General features: G+C 31.8%; 1 protein-coding gene across 1 annotated transcript; it reads left to right on the forward strand.

The window, feature by feature from the left end:
• Positions 1-3,481: 3,481 nt before the first annotated feature.
• LOC132744284 (tenascin-like) lies at positions 3,482-14,148 on the forward strand (the record flags this gene model as incomplete). The annotated part of the gene is given in 11 exon segments (XM_060732943.1): positions 3,482-3,722; positions 5,602-5,679; positions 6,058-6,198; positions 6,982-7,140; positions 9,260-9,406; positions 10,197-10,340; positions 10,833-10,961; positions 11,309-11,434; positions 11,836-11,964; positions 12,163-12,291; positions 14,122-14,148. Coding segments are annotated over 11 exon segments (1,450 nt in total), but the record flags the coding sequence as incomplete, so codon positions are not given.
• Positions 14,149-21,044: the final 6,896 nt, after the last annotated feature.

Here is a 21,044-nt window from a genome sequence, read left to right on the forward strand (position 1 = left end):
AAGTTTCAGTTCCTTGCGAAATTGATGGCAACTAGTATTGCGAAGTTGCTTGACAACAATGTGGTGGATGAACTGTGCTCTGGTGAATTAAATGTGGCTTACTGTCGTGATCTGGAGTGGAAACTACCAACACCACCACCAACAACAACAAAGAACGACTTGAAGAAAAACTTAAAACATTCAGTAAAATTGTTCACAGAACCTCAAAACTGAGAGAAATTAAGCATATGGGCATTTGGAAGTACATTTGTAAGAAGAAAATTATGTTTTATATTCTGTCACTGTCACTGATGTGTAATTTCAGCCCTCGTAACACTTGTCCACACATGTATTCTGTCACTTGCCCACTCATGTATTCTGTCACTTGCCCACTCATGAATTCTGTAACATGCCCACTCATTTTATGTATCACTTGCTCACTCATGTATCATATCACTTGCTCACTCGTGTATTATGATACTTGCCCACTCATGTGTTATATCACTTGCTCACTCATGTATCATATTACTTGCTCACTCATGTATTCTGTCATTTGCCCACTCATGTATTCTGTCACTTGCCCACTGATGAATTATGTCACTTGCCCACTCATTTAATGAATCACTTGCTCACTCATGTATTATGATACTTGCCCACTCATATATTCTGTCACTTGCCCACTCATGTATTATATCACTTGATCACTCATGTATCATTTTACTTGCTCACTCATGTATTCTGTCACTTGCCCACTCATGTATTCTGTCACTTGCCCACTCATGTATTATAACACTTGCCCGCCCATGTATTATAACACTTGCCCGCCCATGTATTATATCACTTGCCCACTCATGTATTCTGTCACACGCCTACTCATGTATTAGAACATTTGTCCACCCATGTATTCTGTCACTTGCCCACTCATGTATTTTGTCACTTGCCCACTCATGTATTATATCACTTGCTCACTCACGTATTATATTACTTGCTCAATCATGAATAACGTCACTTGCTACTCTTGTTCCCTGTCACTTGTCCACTCATGTCTTCTGTCACTTGCCTACTGATGTATTACATTACTTGCCCACTCATGTATTATGTCACTTGCTCACTCATGTATAATGTCATTTGCCACTCACGTTCCCTGTCACTCGCTATCCCTCTCTCTGCCGTCACAATAAGTAAACCCTCGAAAAAATGAGCCAATCAATGGGCATGCTCTGTAGTGCGTGTAACTAATACCTGCACTCCAGTTAACGCTCTGTATACGATTTAACACTGACACATTTTCAACAGAAAGATCCCCAAACTATGACACAATAACCTTTTCATGTTTTGACCATGACTAGAATACTATTTCCAGTCTCACTTTTCCTGGCATGACTTACTTTGCTCCCACTTTTTCACTAACAATTCGATATGCACTTATTTCCTGCCCATAACACTCGCGAAAACACGCACTACAGACCATGCCTATTGATTGGCTCATTTTTTCGAGGGTTTACTTATTGTGACGGCAGAGAGAGGGATAGCGAGTGACAGGGAACGTGAGTGGCAAATGACATTATACATGAGTGAGCAAGTGACATAATACATGAGTGGGCAAGTAATGTAATACATCGGATAAATCTTAACACGAGTAAGTGACGATACCATCCACAAATAATGAGTTCACTTCAAAGCATTTTTTTATTCAAACTTAAATCGATCATTGTTAAAAATAATATTACAGTAGATATGCATAGTGGATGTAAAAGTTTTTCATACATTAATTGATCTGCACTGGTTTTAAGGGTAGCAGCAGGCTATGTGAACATTGTATACAGTATATTATCCGAATTATTTCCTGTTGTTATCTAGTCATATTTTGTAATTGGCATCTAGAAAGACATAAAACTTCTCCAGTTGGCATAAAGAGCAAACAATTATTTACACCATGTGAAATGAGTTATGCGTGCTCTATTTAAATTTTATTGCAAAAAGCATTCAAATTTGATACATATTTTTTTTTTGATGAACTAGCTAGAACAGTGTGTACAAGACACGTAAACTTATCCCCGCCCCCTGTCTCATACACATTTAACATTGTTTGACTTGGTTTAAGGTGCTGTAAATTTTGCCAGTTATTAGTCTAATATCATTGTAATTAAGATCTTTGGTAAGAAAAGAGTGGAATCCTAGTGGAAAATATACTTGTTATTGATGACTTTCGTAGTTTTCGAAATGTGAAGGATTTAGCATGTTGATAAATTGAAAACCATGTCCCTACTCTTTTTTTTTTTTCTTTTTTTGCATCATCTTGAGATCCTCCTGAAAGGTATGAGGCAAAGACTATAATGATTAAGACAAATAGCATATTAAATAAGAAAGAAGAGAGGGCCAAGTGCCGAGCCTCGGGGAATACGAGAATACTAGTACATGTATATAGGGACACATACCTCATAAAAACGGCTTGAATCACATTTTATCAGCTTATTTTCAATTTTCTATGTCACAAGAATATTAGTAAATGTCATTTGCCTACCAAATCGAAATTATTATACGGTATTAAGTCAACATAATCAAAACGGTGGTCAAGCCATCATTATCACGAAAAACAATTTCGTGGAAATGATCTTGATGAGGGACAAAGTATAATGTCTTCGTAGCCGTATGCGGCTATTCCTTTTTCAGTTTGGTCAGTTTACTAACCGTGTTGGAAATCCTGTCAGGTATCCGCCATTCATTGCACAATTCTGCGTTACTTTTTGCACGAATCGTGCGTTATTTTCACATTCCGGCGTTACTGTATATACACGGCTGAAATCACGGAGAATAAGATATGTCTGTTTAAATGTTGTTGACGAGGGTATCTGTTAGTTTCGTTAAGTTGTGTTTAGGTTGCCCTTTAAGGACATAAGCATATACTAGTACTTTGTTATAGCATGTGAAGATTGTTAACTTTTGCTTCGATCCATATATGGTTTTTCGGACCTGTTAAAACTTGACCGTTAATCTCACCCTGTGACATTTGGCACGTGATTGTATATAGCTCAGCACGGGGTCCGTACTCGACAGCGAAAGCTTTGCAATGTTCTGTAAAAACGATTTTCAATATACAGCGGAGGGGGTTATATCAAGGTTTAGAACTGTTCACTGTGTGCAGGGTACCTCAATAGGTAGAGCATTGGATTGTGAATCGGGTGATCCGGGTTCGATTCACGGACGGTGCATGTCACTTTCGTTATGATTGATCGTGAAATCCTTTCTACGGTCATTCATTCGCACTGTACCTATGCTCTGCTATGTACAGAAGTTATCAGTTCCTCTCGAAAGGGACTGCAATATTAATGGTTTAACAAAAATATAGAAGAGACTGTTATGATTTGGAAAGTTGGTTAGAAAATGAAATATTTAAGAAGTGTAATGTAGGAAATATAACGTCTTTGGTAATATATTATAAACAGTCCCATGTCATACGTTTTGGAGACAAAGATGTTATTTTAAATTGGCATTGTCACAGTGCGAATATTTAGTACGCAAAACCTTTTTTCCAGATTCATCCCCTAACTGGGGCAAACATTTACTTGAAAGAGTTCGTCGACAATTGACACCAGTAAATCTTGGCCAGGATTGTGATGATCCCGGAGTGTCTTGTGCATTAGGAAATGGAGGTCCCAGTGCTATATGTGGTCCAGTACCAATGGACGAGGTCAATAAGTGTCAGTGTCCCCCAATGTTCACTTCCAGACTTGAATGTTTACGTAAGTACATTTGTCATTACAAACTTAAAAAACTTTTTTGTTAAACCAAATAGTAAAAAACACTGTACACTTGAAAAATATATTTGGTCTTTGGCTGGATACTAATTATTATTTTACGTATAGGAAGTGGATTATATTTAGTAATTTGTCCAAGATTATGTTGCAATATATACAAGCTAGAGCTAAACGTTTTGGTAGTAAAATTATAGTATAAATGATAATTATGATAATAATAATAAACTACTTACAAGTAGCGCCCATTTTTTCCTGTAAAAAGTGCAATCTTCTAAAGTATACCATCTGTTTTTAGAGAATAGAATGATTTCATGAACAATTATCATAATAAAGCAGTTTTAAATATGTAGTCTTGCAATATTATAGGATTTCTCTCTCTTGATTTGTTATTTTGTCCCCAACATTTTGTTTCATCCAATTTTTGAGTATCTCCGAATATCACCCTGGTATCTCCGGAGCTGAGGCTAAAGTTAACGTCATATTCGTCAACACTTAACCACCATTAAAATTAGAAGTTATTTATAATGCAAATTATTTTTAGTGAATGTAAAGCTTTAAAGGCGTAGATACATGTTTAGTAGGTGATTGTAACTAGTGGTCTAAAATGAAAACGAGTTACTCATCATTCATAAGAGGTCATTAGATTTTTAAGAATAATGTTAAATGAATATCTTTCATTTTTTATTTCCAATGTCTGTTTTTAGAGTAAATGATTATATACAGTACCACACTGATGAATCTGTTACTAATGGTGTCACTTCTTTACCTTTTATATCAATTTATGCTTTATTTTTACAAAAGATATAAAAGTGTAAAAGCTATATATCTGACGAGATTTTATAAAGAATTAAAATCCGTAGAATTGATTTGGTTGAGAAGATTTGTAATAAAAGAATGTCTATGCAATTTATTATACAAATGTTCCGCAACAAAATGTTTGGTTGTGATTTTTAGTAGGGTTACCGATGATTACGTTCATGTCCTATTCGCTGTCAATAAACTGTACCAAATCATTTTAATCACAATACAAACAATAATTTCATAATCCACAGACAGAAAATATATAGCTATATACTCTTTTAGTTTACATCTTTTTTATTTCTGGTATAAAGACACTATATATATATAACATTTCAACTTTTTAGACAAAATGTTATTTATCACCAAACTTTAGGTAGTTTGGGATATGTTACATGACAATAATGTTATTCAAAAGATAACATGTCTAATTTGTTGTTGTTGTTATTGTTGAAAAACACAATGTAACGCAAAAAATTAAAATAGTTATGGTTTACTTTGTGTTGAAATTTGATAATTGTCAGAATTACGGTTTCGTATAAATATTGTAAGGCTTCCACGCTTTTTTCGGTAAATCACAACTGCGTCATCTTGGCAATAGATCCCAGAACTGACGTAACGTCATATGGCCTTGAATTTGTAGTGATGTTCCATACAAAAAAAAATTAAAAATCCTAAGGCTAAAACGCATTTACAAAAATCACCATTTTGCAACTGTTATTTTTCAACCATCAACGGTTTACACGTAATCAAAGTTCAGATTAAAATCAAATTTCAGTTAAACTTACACAATAAATTTATGCCTGTACTTTGCTTAAAAAGATATACAAATGGATGTGCACACACAGTATTTTATCAAAACGGCGTGTCAATCATTATATTAAATTCCGATTGATGTATCATTCCCAGAACTTCTGGAAACCCAAAAAGTTGCGATTGCAATATCAAAACAATCACGTGGCATAATGCAATTATCATTGGTGTTATAATATCAATCATTGACATTGTTAAAGGGAAATGTGTGAGCTGAATACATTAATGAATTACCTTTTGAATTATATTTTAGAACCATGTACCACTAACGCCGACTGTCCTACTAACTCTGTTTGCAACGTGCGCTGTTCACCACCATGTTCACCAAGACGTAAGAATTTTTAAAAGATGTCTATTTTTATAACGAGCGTAGAACATATTTTATTGGTTGGTCGCAATTCTCAAGTTTGCCAAAATGTTCCAATTTTCTGTTGTTGTTTTTCTTCTTCTTGATTTGTAAAGACTTACGATGGTTTAAAATGGAGATTATTTTACTATAATTATCAGCAAAAAAATATTGTAATTATCAGCTTAAAATACAACGGTTTAGCAACAAAAGCTGCTATAATTTATGTACAGATCATTTACTTGTGATTGAAAGCTAAAACGAGTATCTATTTATTACAAGTACAAGTTATAGTCAACAAAAATCATGACATTTATGATAAACTCAAGATATTTTCACTGTTTGTTTCTCTCGTGTTTGTAGTCTGTATCAATGGACAGTGTCCGCCACCAGCGGTGTGCAATGCCAACAATATTTGCCAGGAACCATGTATTTACCCACCTGGATTTACACCCCCAGTATTTCCTCCTGGATTTCCGTTTCCACCTGGATTCCCGCCTGGATGTAATGATTTTTTTATATGTATCATTCTTCAATATTTAACGAACATTTTACATATCTTGTCAGCTTGCTTTCATATCTTTATAAAAATGATATATGATCTATCCTAATTAAAATAAAAAATGAAAAGATTTCGACTAAGTATGAACTGTAACATTCTTTTACGTCGCAATAGTAACAAGGGTTACAGACTCTTTTTTTTCAGAATTGAAAAATCTCACTTCCTATATTGATATCATTATAAGGCATTTTTTATTGTTATCAATCGATCTGGTATATATAAACATTATCATTGCATTGATATCCCAAAGAAATTGGCAGTTTTCGAGGATAAGTGTGTTTGTTTGTATTGGTTGTCGTAATCATAATTCGAACACAAGGATTTAGAGCAAGCGCAATGGTGAAGTGTACTATCATTGTTTGGCACAGGGCTAGATGTTGCAAATTCGAATCCACTACTAGTATTCCAAATAAGTTTTTCTTAACTTTTCATAGCTTAACAAGTTCTTTCAAATTGTTTATTGGAAATTTGCGTATATAAATGTACGTTAAAGGTATTCTCACCAATACTTGTGTGGAGTGAGTTGTTCATATAAGCTAAAAGTTTGGACTATGACAAAATATTTTTTAAAACAAGATACGATAGGGCTGCAAAGTCTACAGAAAACAAGTGGCTAGTTCTTAAATAATCAAAATCTTTATTTGAATCAATTAATACCATTCTTTTATCTTGTTTTATTATTGATATTATGAACATGTGATACATGTTTATTTGAACGACTTTAGTTCAAGGAAGAAAAAAACGATCGATCGGTTCATCTGTAAGATTAAGGTGTACAGAACCCAATGGTCAAGTTTGTAAAAATGATCTTAACGCATTGTGTCAGAACGGAGTGTGTGAGTGTAAATCTGGTTCATCACTGATCAACGGATTGTGTATAATAGGTAAAATGTTTGATTATGTATTAGTGTTTAACATATTACACCATGTTTGATTATGTATTAGTGTTTTAACATGTAACACCATGCTTGATTGTGTGTTAGTGTTTTAACATGTAACACCATGTTTGATTGTGTGTTAGTGTTTTAACATGTAACACCATGTTTGATTGTGTGTTAGTGTTTTAACATGTAACACCATGTTTGATTGTGTGTTAGTGTTTTAACATGTAACACCATGTTTGATTGTGTGTTAGTGTTTCAACATGTAACACCATGTTTGATTGTGAGTTAGTGTTTTAACATGTTACACCATGTTTGATTATGAGTTAGTGTTTTAACATGTAACACCATGTTTGATTGTGTGTTAGTGTTTTAACATGTAACACCATGTTTGATTGTGTGTTAGTGTTTTAACATGTAACACCATGTTTGATTGTGTGTTAGTGTTTTAACATGTTACACCATGTTTGATTGTGTGTTAGTGTTTTAACATGTAACACCATGTTTGATTGTGTGTTAGTGTTTTAACATGTAACACCATGTTTGATTGTGTGTTAGTGTTTTAACATGTAACACCATGTTTGATTGTGTGTTAGTGTTTTAACATGTTACACCATGTTTGATTGTGTGTTAGTGTTTTAACATGTAACACCATGTTTGATTGTGTGTTAGTGTTTTAACATGTAACACCATGTTTGATTGTGTGTTAGTGTTTTAACATGTAACACCATGCTTGATTGTTAACATGTAACACCATGTTTGATTGTGTATTAGTGTTTTAACATGTAACACCATGTTTGAGTGTGTGTTAGTGTTTTAACATGTAACACCATCTTTGATTGTGTGTTAGTGTTTTAACATGTAACACCATGTTTGATTGTGTGTTAGTGTTTTAACATGTAACACCATGTTTGATTGTGTGTTAGTGTTTTAACATGTTACACCATCTATGATTGTGTGTTAGTGTTTTAACATGTAACACCATGTTTTGATTGTGTGTTAGTGTTTTAACATGTAACACCATGTTTGATTGTGTGTTAGTGTTTTAACATGTAACACCATGTTTGACTGTGTGTTAGTGTTTTAACATGTTACACCATGTTTGACTGTGTGTTAGTGTTTTAACATGTTACACCATGTTTGACTGTGAGTTAGTGTTTTAACATGTTACACCATGATTGACTGTGTGTTAGTGTTTTAACATGTTACACCATGTTTGATTGTGTGTTAGTGTTTTAACATGTAACACCATGTTTGATTGTGTGTTAGTGTTTTAACATGTTACACCATGTTTGATTGTGTGTTAGTGTTTTAACATGTAACACCATGTTTGATTGTGTGTTAGTGTTTTAACATGTTACACCATATTTGACTGTGTGTTAGTGTTTTAACATGTTACACCATGTTTGATTGTGAGTTAGTGTTTTAACATGTTACACCATGATTGATTGTGTGTTAGTGTTTTAACATGTTACACCATGTTTGATTGTGTGTTAATGTTTAAACATGTAAAAAATGACAAAAAATCTTCGAAAACTAAACAAATACTTTCGGAAACGAAGACAAACATCTGGGTTATGAAAAATTTAAGTGTCTTCTTTATTTGCCTAAAAACTATGAAAGCGGGACTGAAACTTTGTATATCTGCTGGAGGTAAATACTTTGAGGGAACAAAATATAAAAAAATCAATAAATCTATGGAGAATCAAATTTTACGTGCTTAAATGCATTAACAATTAACAATCGTTAAATGCATTCGTATTTGAACATTCCTTGTAATGAAAAAGTTTATTTTCGAATATATACATGTAAAACATAATTATTATCATTATTTCTTAGAATTTTGTTGTTGCTAGGTAATATATAAATATCTATTTGTTTTTCTTTGTAAAGCAGGTTTCAAATTAAAACTAAAACATTGAAATTGAGTGCACGTATGAAATAACACAATTATCGCCAAGGTGTTGTGGTTCCATAAAAGTTGCTTTTGTCTGGGGAAAGCTGAAATTTTCTGGTTACTTCTAGAAATGATGAAATTAAAAAAAGAATGAAACACACTAATTTCATGCTTCTAGTTTCTTTTTCCATTTTAACTATTATTTATGAGATTTTCAACCTATAGATGGTTCAGCTGGTGGGCGGTGTGACGGGGGAGGACGTGACAAGTGTAGCAAAGACTTGAAAGCTGAATGTAAGAACCCCGGTACCTCTAACTGTATATGCGAATGTAAACAGGGCACATCTAAAGTAAATGGATTGTGTATGACAAGTAAGTTGAATGAAGATTATATATATCTAAAATTCGTCAATGAAATAAATAAAACTTACAAAATATAAAGTGCGCGCGTAAGATATCTAGGATACTACTATTTATTTGGCTTCAACAACAACACTCATTTGTCAGAATTGTTATGTCTTTGTGTCAGAGACCTCTAAACTAAAGTTTTAACACCATGTTTGATCGTGTTAAAGGTGTAATTTACTGGAAATGATACACACCATGTATATCTGATATTTAAAATCTATTACTAACAATATCTGTCAATTGTCATACAAACGTTAGGAATAATAAGCAATGTGAAGTCCATTCTTTCCTGAATAAAAAAAATTGTAGCTAATTCCCCAAAAGAAATTGATGGTCCACACTGTATTTTATTAACAAATTGTTAAAGTACATAGGAAGCGGTTCCATGTATCATTTATTATAAAGTAACGCTGAAGGTAAAATTAAAATGACCTATTGTCACATATATACTCGGTTCCAAAAGAAAGTGTGCACTTTTTAATGTTGAATATTTAGAAAATTAGCAGACGTTTCTTTTTCAAATTTGGCATTGTTAGTCCTATGTACACAATACATCGATCCAATATAAAACCCATCGGGTTATATTCTCAGATGAGTCTAGGTTTAACCTTAGTCATCATGACGGTCGAATTCGAGTTTTTAGAAGAAGACAAAAATCGCCGAAAACAAAGTGCACACTTTTTTTTGGAACCTAGTATATATATATATACAGCTATGTTAGTTTCAACATTTGTGCATTTATACTTTCTTTAAGATGGCCGTGCTGGAGGAAGATGCGACGATAATAATGAAAAATGTCCTAAAGACAGAAATGCTGTATGTCAAAATCCCCGCACTGGATTAAGTTTGTGTATTTGCAAGCCTGGGACAACACTAAATAATGGGATGTGCATCACTGGTAATATATTTAGTTTCACTTTGCTCACCACACATAAATATAGTCCTGCTCATAACTCAAAATATCCCAAACTTTAACTCAAGTTTGCATCCTTGAACTTGTCACGGTGTATGATAAGTACTGTGTCTGCATGTTTTAGTTCAACATTACAATGTGGAATTAAACACCATCAGTTGTGTTTAAAAGTTACTATTGAAATGAAATAAGAAATACAACCAGACAGATTTACACAGATAACTCTCTATAAATATAAGTATTTGTTAAGTTGCGGAATACTTTAAAGTTAATACAAAATAGAAACAAAAAGGCAAAAAAAATACCTTATACCCTGGCTGGAACAACTTTGAAGTTTGTAATGTAATGGCCTGATCGGGAACAGATTCGACTGATTTAGATTCACAAGATTGTTGAGAATGATAAAATGTATCTACAGATTTGATAAAAACGTTTATTTGTCAAAAACATAAATTATAATTTTAAATAATTTTACAGATGGAACATGCCTTGGACGATGTATTGATGGCGATGAAAAGTGTCCGAATGACCCACAGACGGAATGTATTAACGGACTGTGCCTGTGCCGTGAAGGTTCGTCCAAGGTCAGCGGAATGTGTATGAGAAGTAGGTTTATCGTAATTGTTTAACTTTCTACATGAGATTTTATTTTTATATATAGTCTTAAATCAAACAAGTCTAGGAAAATCTTACTTGGTCAAAAAAAGTTTATGTAGTTGTTAGTTATAAAAGCATTTCGATTTCAAAATAGATGATATTGTTGTCAGCTTAGCCTGGTTGTGTTTAAGAACACCTTTACGCCTTCACATGTTTGATATTCTGTTTTGGACTTACAGATTTACAATTTAGCTTGGTAATACGTTGTACGTATATGACCTGGCGGCTTGACTCCGCAAATGAACAGCCCATAGTATAACAGAAACACTAATGGAAACAATGATGTTTTATTTCAGATGGTGCTCCTGGTGGAAGATGTCAAGATGGTATATGTGATAAAGACCCTAATTCTGAATGTATCAACGGTGTATGTTTGTGTCAACCAGGGTCTTCCAGACAACAAGGAGAAAATTGTATCCCAGGTAAATGATAAATACGATAGCAGAGAAATTTTGGAGATGTTTGTCACCCCCATTTATAGGTTGCTCTTTCACAGTTTGGTAATAATCTATTTGATGAGAGCCTTCGATACCTCCATTGTAGATACTTCCGTTGTAGAGACGGCCAAAAAAATGAAAAAAAGTAAACGCAGTTTCTAAAAATATCCGTATTAAAGAATATGCTTGTTTTTCAAAAGTCGAATAATACTTTGCCACGTAGAAAACATTTGGTAAAAATTCTAGCAACGACATTTTGGGATATTTCGTACTGCATCCAAAAAGATAAGAAAAATGTTCTACATGGCACAGTATTCTTCGATAAACGTAAGTTAACGGACATCTTACTGTAACTCCAATATCAAATATATATTTATTTATCATAGACGGAATGCCGGATGGGAACTGCACGAGTATGGGAATGTGTCCGGGGGACATGATGTGTGACTGTAACAATGCTCATTTCTGTCGGTGCAAGAGTGGAACTCAGAGAATCGGTCGTGGGTGTGAAGGGGGTAAATAGATTTATGAACATTGTTATAAAAGTGAGGAAATCTCAATGGTACTGCCCTCTGTTATTTCTTATTTCGGAATATATCTGCCATTTTAAAATATATAACTGATGTAACAACATGAAAAAAAACAAAAATACTAATGGATTCATGTTTCAACTTTTATCATATACATTTAGATTACTTGTATGAACTTTTCAGATGGACTTCAAGGCGGAAGTTGCTATTTTGGGAAATGTTACGGACGATATGCACAATGTGACCCAAAAACTTACACGTGTTTCTGCATCCCCGGTGCAATACCTTTGTACGGTCATTGTATAGATGCGCGTAAGAATCCATTTATTATATTACCTATATATTGGTCATAACGGCATTATTATTAGATCATAAGTTTTTCTTATATATCTTCGTTTTGCATATAAGTGTACTATGCTTGAAATAAATGATGAAAATAATAAAAAAAAACACACAAAAAACAACAAATAAACCAACATCTCTATATAAAGTAACATTTATAAATTATGTCTTATTAAGTTATTATCTAATTATTCGAAGTTTTCACAATGTATAGTAAATATATACCAAAATTTCGTAAAACCTTAGTGGTAAATTAGATTTTTCAAATGTTTACCAATACATGTATTTTGTAATTCTGTGCATCACGGTAACACGATAATGATATTCTGTACCACTCATTAACATGGCAACATTATTCTTAATAATAATAAACATAGTTGCGTTATTGTGTACATCCCTTAAGTATGGCTACATTTCTCTATACATCTCATAAACATAGTATGTCTACGTTGTTATTTACATCTCATAAACATAGTATGTCTACGTTGTTATTTACATCTCATAAACATAGTATGTCTACGTTATTATTTACATCTCATAAACATAGTATGTCTACGTTATTATTTACATCTCATAAACATAGTATGTCTACGTTGTTATTTACATCTCATAAACATAGTATGTCTACGTTGTTATTTACATCTCATAAACATAGTATGTCTACGTTATTATTTACATCTCATAAACATAGTATGTCTACGTTGTTATTTACATCTCATAAACATAGTATGTCTACGTTGTTATTTACATCTCATAAACATATGATGTCTACGTTATTATTTACATCTCATAAACGTTATTATTTACATCTCATAAACATAGTATGTCTACGTTGTTATTTACATCTCATAAACATAGTATGTCTACGTTGTTATTTACATCTCATAAACATAGTATGTCTACGTTGTTATTATTTACATCTCATAAACATAGTATGTCTACGTTGTTATTTACATCTCATAAACATAGTATGTCTACGTTGTTATTTACATCTCATAAACATAGTATGTCTACGTTGTTATTTACATCTCATAAACATAGTATGTCTACGTTGTTATTTACATCTCATAAACATAGTATGTCTACGTTGTTATTTACATCTCATAAACATAGTATGTCTACGTTGTTATTTACATCTCATAAACATAGTATGTCTACGTTGTTATTTACATCTCATAAACATAGTATGTCTACGTTATTATTTACATCTCATAAACATAGTATGTCTACGTTGTTATTTACATCTCATAAACATAGTATGTCTACGTTATTATTTACATCTCATAAACATAGTATGTCTACGTTGTTATTTACATCTCATTAACATGGCCATGATTTTCTGCACATGTTACAAATATGGGCACATATTCTGTGTACGTCTCGTTAACTCGGTAACATAATTCTGTACATGTGATGGCTTTGTTATTATGTACATCACATGAACATGGCTACATAATGTTGTACATCTCATCATACATGGCTACGTTATTCTGTACATCTCATTAACTCGGACATGGTAACACTATTCTGTACATCGTATGAACATGGCTGCACAATGTTGTACATCTTATTTACGTGGGTACATAAGAATATTTATGCGGTTTGTCCATGATTACATTTTTTCTGCATATTAATGACATAAAGAATTGAACTGATTTTTACTAGTAATCTTTGTATTACTTTATTTAAGGTGCACTTTTTGTATTTGTATACCTTTAAGTTTACCGTAGGTTTTAATGCTATACAAAACAAATATACATGTACATATGTTAATGATATTTTAAATGATTTTTACTTCAGGTTACTTGCAGTATCTGCAATCAAAGAAAAAATTCCGAAAAATAAAAGGAATAAAAAAAAAAAAAAAAGTGGTAACAAAAAGTTTCAAAAAGGGACTTTCCATTACAAAAAAAAAAAAAATTTTACAGGAATTTTTTAATAACAGAACACAAAAAGGGAAGTTTTTTTATTGCACTTTTTAAAATTTGGGGTTTTCATTTTTAACACCAGTTAAAAACATAAGTAACCAGTGAAACGGACAATAATTTTAATTAACTTCAGTGTTTTGTTATTTTTAATATTTAAAATTTCAAATTGAAGGTTTTATTTTAATATAAACTGTCTTATCTAACAAAAATATATTTAAAAAAGATTAAAAATAAATATTCTTTTTGGGCAGTATTTTCAAACACAAAATTTGGGAAACCGTATGCTTGTGTTTTTTGAAAACCCCCCCTGAAACCCCACAATGTTTTGGGGCAAACTTTTGTTTTCGGGAAATTTTTGCACCTGTAAACTTTTGCGGGAAAGTTCGGTTTAGGAACTTAAAAAATTTGCAAATTATTTTTTATTTATTGATAAAAAACTTAAAAAGGTTTTTTAACTTTGTAAGCGTGTAAAAACCCGAAAGGTTTGGGGAAAAATAAAAAGGGGTTTTGTTCAAATAACGCAAGGTTTTGTCCCATTTTGGGGGCCCAAAAACCGGCAAAAAAGGGGAAAGAAAATAAAAACCAATTTTAATTTTCAACTATATATTGTAAAATAAAAATTGAAAAAAAATGTATTAGTGCATACGGTTTTCTGTTTTACATTATACTTAAAACCTCGTCAAAAATTTTTTCCTTTAAAAAGTATTCTTTTTGGAAAGATCTTTTCCGTGAAAATTTGACAAACCTGACTAGTGTAATGATGTTTCCCTTTTTTGAAGTTCGTCGATGTCAAAAATTTCCCAAAAAATAATTTTTATATCAGGGTTTTTTGGGAAATTCAGTGTCCCAAAAGCCCATTTGCCAAAATTTACCCCGTGACATATTACAAAAAAAAATTTAGAAAATTAAAAAATGGGGGATGAGAGAAAACGCCAAATTTCCCGTGAATGATGCACCAAAGGCCACGTGCTTTTTTGCAAATTTAAAAAGTAGCATAATCTTATTTTTACCTGCTTTCCTTCTAGTGAAAAACACATTTTAATAGTTTGGCAAATTTTTTAAGGTTTTACTAAAGGGGAAAAGTTTTAAATTAAAATGAAATTAATAAAAACCTTGTTTTTTCCGTCAAAACCAAAAAAGTCCCCTTAAAAAACTTTAGGTCATGTTGTCATTCTCACAAATGATCTAAAAAAAAGAAAACCCGGGCTTTTCCTTTTGGCAAAAATTTTAATGCAGGTTAAAAGAAAAATGCCCTTAGTACCGTTTTTGCTTTTTTTTTAAATTTTTGAAAATAGGAAAAAAATTTAATTTCTGTTTACTTTACCGTGTCCATTTCGTTTTGGCCAAAAAATGTTACCAGATTCGGTTTTTTGCCCCATCCCTCCCTTTTAAATTGGATATACACCGTAAATTTAGAATTTTGGTATATATAAAAATATGTTACACCTTTGTTTTCTTTAAGGGAATAAATTTTTAACCCCCGGCCCCGGGGTTTAAGATAGGGTTTTAAAATTTTTAGAAAATAATGAAAAAATGAGTTTTATTAGATCAAATGTTTAAATGCATGTTGATGCTAATCATCAAAAGGGAAAAGTGGGGCTGGTATGTAAAAATTGTCATAAAAAAGTGAAAATTAAAGTAGTTTTCTTAAATTTTCCATAAAAAATTTTTGAATATTTGTACTTACAATTTTTTAAAAAAGATTTTAAAGAGGCCCCCGTTTTACATGAAGCATAAAATTGGGGCTAGGTATATATTTTGGGACTTTCAAAACTAACTTTACAACAGAAAATTAAATTAAAAGACATAAAAGGGAAAAGCCTTGTTTTATGGGGTCAAAAAAAAAATTTTTTGGGTAATTTTGTTTTCGCCATAAAAACCAAAAAAAAATTTCACAAAAAAAAAAAATAAAACCAGGGTTTTAGGGTTTCAAATTTCCTTTGCTGGGTTTTTCGAATTTTTTTCATCGATTTAGGTATGTGGGCTTTCCCCAAAATTTGAATGCTTATTTTGGGTCCCCTTTAAAAACAGCCCTATGTTGGGGCTTTAACCTTTCCAATTTTTGTTTTCGTTTTAATTTTGAAGGGGGGGCCCCGGTTTCCGGGTTTTGGGGGCCCTGCCCACATCTTTTAAATTATTTGAAAAAATTTTGTGCAAAGAAAATTCCAAAACCCCCTTGTTTCAATAAAGTTAGGGGACGGGAAAACCAAAATATACCCAAAATGCGGGATGATAAAAAAGCTTTGACCCCCCCAAGGGTGTGACCTTGACTTTTGGAAGTAGGGGGTCTTAAGTGTACAGACTTGTTAAAGGCGTGTATTTGACCCTTTGTGAACAAAACTTTTTTGGGGACGGCTTTATTAAATGTTTCCAATTAAGTTTCTCCCAAATTTTAAATTGATACAGTTATTTTAAAGTAGCATTAGAGGCAGGGGAAAAAGAAATAACCCAAACAAAAAAACTTAGATTTAGAAAAGTTCTAATATATATATCTTTTGGAAACTTTACAAGAAAAATTTTTAAAATTTTTAAATTTTAATTCTATTACAAAAATTTGGAGGGAAATTTAAATTACACATAAACACTTTGAAGATATGTATAAATTTTTTGTGAAAAAATTTAAAATAAAGGGCCCTTTATGTCAAAAATTAATCATAAAATAAAACTTTCGAAAAATCATTAACAAAATATACCTTCCAATGCAGAAAAAAACCTCTTATTTTCCCAAAAAAAAGTTTTCCTAGCAAAAACAATATAGTACAATAATATTTTTTTTTTTTTTTGGGAACATTTTCTAAGAATAAAAATCTTTTAAACAATGTTTATATTTTTTGTATTTAAATACCCAAAAAAATTTATTTTTTCATTTTTTAAAGTTTAATTTTTTTATATGTTAAAAAAAAATTTTTTTTTTAACTCTTAGCCAAGCTGATAGAAAATCTCGAGTGCGGGCCAAAAATTCACATGACTTTAGGGGAACTGTTATCAGGGGTCGGGCACTTTTGCTATGTTTTTTCCCAAAAAAACTATGAAAAGGGTTTTTGCCCAAAATTTGAAAGAGGGACTATTTTAAATTTTTTATAAACATCAGATTCTAAATTAAAATTTTTGTTTAGTGTCTGAAAATTTTTTTTGTCCAATGGGAAATTGCAGTATTTAAAAAATTAAATCGTAAAAAATTTTTCTTAAAATTTAAAATTGGGCTAACTGTTTAACCCCGTCTTGTAAAAGACGTTTATAAAAAAAAAATTTTAAAAAACAAAGGTGGTTAAAATTTATTAGTAAAGGGGATTTACCAAAAAATTAAATTTTTGGTTTCCTTTGGGGGAGTGCCCCCACCAAATTTTTAAATTTTTCAAAAAAGTACTAATAACCCTTAAAAATATAAACCCGATTTTTTTGGTTTTCGGGGTTCAGAAAATTTTCAAAAAACTAATGTAGACAAAAATTTAAAATTTCCCCCAAAAGTGAGTTGACCAAACCATATAAAAAAATATATGCAGTTTAAAAAATAAAAATTTCCAAAAAAAAAAAAGGGGTTAAAAGAAAAAAAAGAAAATAAAAAAAAAAGTTGGTTTTTTTAATGCGTAATTTTAATTGGGGAATATTTATAAGGGGAAAATTTTGAAAAAACAAAAAATTGTCAAAACTTATCAATTTTAAAAAGGGGTAAAAATTTTAAAAAAAATAGGAAATCACCAAATTTTTAACTAAAATTTTATGAGGCTGATGGACAAAAAAAAAAACTGGTAAAAATTTTTTTTTATATTGGGGAAAAGGGAAGTTAAATTTCTGTCAATTTAAATTTTAAAAGGAAAATGAAGCTGTAACTTTTTTTATGGGGGTAGATAAAGAAAATTTAACATTTATATTTTTAAAACAAAGTATAATTTTGTTATTTTGAAAAAACTAATTTTTCAAAAACCCTGGGCAAATATTTAAATTTGTCCTGTTTTATTTATGAAAAGGGAAACCATAGTTTTTCGGAAATAGTTTTTTTGGTTAAAATTTTCCCCTCAAAATTTAAAAATTTTTTACACAATCAACACAAACCCCTCTGTTTTTACATTTGGATTTAAATTAAAAAATGGGGTAAAAACCCTTGCCAAAAATGTTTTAATTTTTTAAAAAAAAAAAGGGGATTTAAAATATGCTTTTTTTTTAAAGGGGGTTTATGGCCCTGATCGCTCACCTGAATTATCAAAAATCATTTCCCAAAAAATTACCTAGACAAGCCCTTCTTCCAAACCTTTATGACAGGTGAGTCAAAAATGTGACCACTACAGGTTTTAAAAAAGGATTATCATAAATTTTAGCAGTGCGACCTAGTTTTTTAAAACCCCGGTGGCACATATTCCCAAAATTGACCTAAATTCATTTAAAAAAACCCTTTTAAAAGGGCCAATTTCCAGGAAACTTGGATCAAAAAGTAAGCAAAATAAATTTTTAACCAAAAATTTTTTTTTTACTCCCGGGGACCCAGTTTCACATGCGATTTCGAACCCCTTTTTAATTTCCCAAACAATTACCTAAAACAAACATCGCTGGGCCAAATTTGATGATAATTTAGTGAAAAAAATGACCCACTAAGGGAAAGTTAACCAAAGGGTTTTTCCCTATTTGGGCGGTTTTGACTATTTTTTTATCCAAAAATGACCCCCTGGGTTTGATCTTGACTTAAAAAAAAAAAAACAAACTTTTTAGACCAATTAACCCGGAAAATTTGGAAACACCCAAAAGTAGGGCCCCTTTAAATTTTTAAAAAAGATTTTTTCATTTTTTGGGTCCTGTGACCTTTGTTTTTTTATCCGAAATGTCCCTTTTTCGATTTTTTCCCCCGCCCAAAGGAACCCAGACAAGTTTCCTGACCAAATTTGATGACAATTTAGTCAAAAAATTTTGACCCCTAAGTGTTGCAAAAGGTTTTTCTTTTTTTAGCTCCTGTTTACCCATTTTTTTATCCGAGATGACCCCTGTTCGAAAATCATCCGAGTAAACCCCAGACAAAACATCTTGATCAAGTTTGATGATGATTGATGCAAAAATGTGACCGCTAAAGTGTTAAAAAGGGTTTTTCTATTTTTAGCTCGGGTGACCTATTTTTTTCATCCGAGAGCCCCCATTTCGAACTCACCCAAGCTTCAACTAGTTTTAAGCATCCTGACAAGTTTGATGATGATTGAGAAAAAAATGTACACTAGGTGTTCAAAAGGGTTTTTTTTCTTTTAAAAGCTGGGGTGACCTAGTTTTTCTCCGAGTGACCCATTTTCGAACTCACCCAGCTATTATCAAAAACAAGCATCCTGACAAATTTGATGATGATTGGGTAAAAATGTGACCACTAGAGTGTTCAAAAGGTTTTTTCTTTTTTTTAGCCCCTGTGACCTAGTTTTTATCAGAGATGACCCATGTTCGAATCATCCAAAAGAAATTTTTGACTAGACAAGCATTTGCCCCCAATTTTTTTTTTTGATGAATTGGTTAAAAAAATGTGACCACTAAGTGTTCCAAAAGGTTTTTTTCTATTTATAGCCCCCTGTGACCTATTTTTTTCTCGAATCCCCATGTTCGAACTCATCCAAGTTTATCACCTGGGACAAACATCCTGCCCAAATTTTTTGAGATGATTGGTCAAAAATGTGACCTCTTAGAGTGTTCACAAGGTTTTTTTCTTTTTTTACTCTTGTACCTATTTTTTTCATCCGAGATACCCATTTTCGAACTCATCCGAGCTTTAAACTAGAAAAGCACCCCTGACCAAGTTTGATGATGATTGGGGGCAAAAATGCGACCGCTAGAGTGTTCACAAGTAATTGTGGACGGCCCGGACGGACGAGGGGACGACGGCGAGGGGCCCTTTCCACCGACCCCCTAAAAGCTCCCCCTTTGAGAAAACCTCAGGTGAGTTTAAAAAGGGTCTGGGCAAAAATTTTGCTTCTACTGTAAATTTTACTGAATTTAATCCCCATTTTAGCCCCATTTTTTCTTTAAAAATTTTATGGGGATATTTTTTTTTCCAAACTTTAAAAAACATTTTGTAGCAAAAATGTTTTCTTTTTAAAAAAATTGGCAAAAAAACGGAATGAAAATCATAAGTATTTGATCTTTAAGGAAACCCTCTTTAAAAAAACAATTAATAGGGTTTTAAAAAATTTAAAAAGGGGTTTTTTAAATTATACTTATAAATGAAAATTTGAGAAATATTTTGAAATAAAAAATGCTTATTTTCATTTTTCCCTATTTTTACTGTAAAAATTTTTTTTTCACTGCAGTGAAAAAAATTTTTTTTCCGTATTTTTCAAATTTGGGGTCTTGCCGGGCCACTTTTTTTTAAATTCTGCCATACCCCAAAATTTAAGGAAAGTTTTTAAATTTTAATGTCAAAAAAAAAGAACAAGAGCTGTCGGGTAGGACAGCAAAGCTCGGGCTATTCTTAGTGCTTGGGTAGTTAAAAAAAAAGCTTTGATTTAAATTAAAACCCCCTCCCGTTTACAGGGTTGGGGGGTCATGGGCCCGGGGAACAAGTGTTTTCAAAATTTTTAAAAACCCCTAAAGTTTAATTTTGGGCTTTTTAAAATATTTTGAAAAATATTTCAAAAAAATTTAAAGTAAAAAATTTTAAGTCGAAAAAAGGGGCCCTAAAAATTTTGTTTTAAAAATGCTTTTAATTTGAGTTTTCCTTTTCCCTTTCCCGTTACAGGGGGGGTCATTTATTTGGGGAACAAGTGTTTTCAAGTTTCAAAGCCATATGTTTAATGGAAATTTGAAAAAATTTTGAACTTTTTACAAAAACTT

This window comes from Ruditapes philippinarum, unplaced genomic scaffold, assembly GCF_026571515.1.
Source record: "Ruditapes philippinarum isolate M1 unplaced genomic scaffold, ASM2657151v2 ctg14526_1_1_1_1, whole genome shotgun sequence".
Taxonomy (NCBI): Eukaryota; Metazoa; Mollusca; class Bivalvia; order Venerida; family Veneridae; genus Ruditapes; species Ruditapes philippinarum.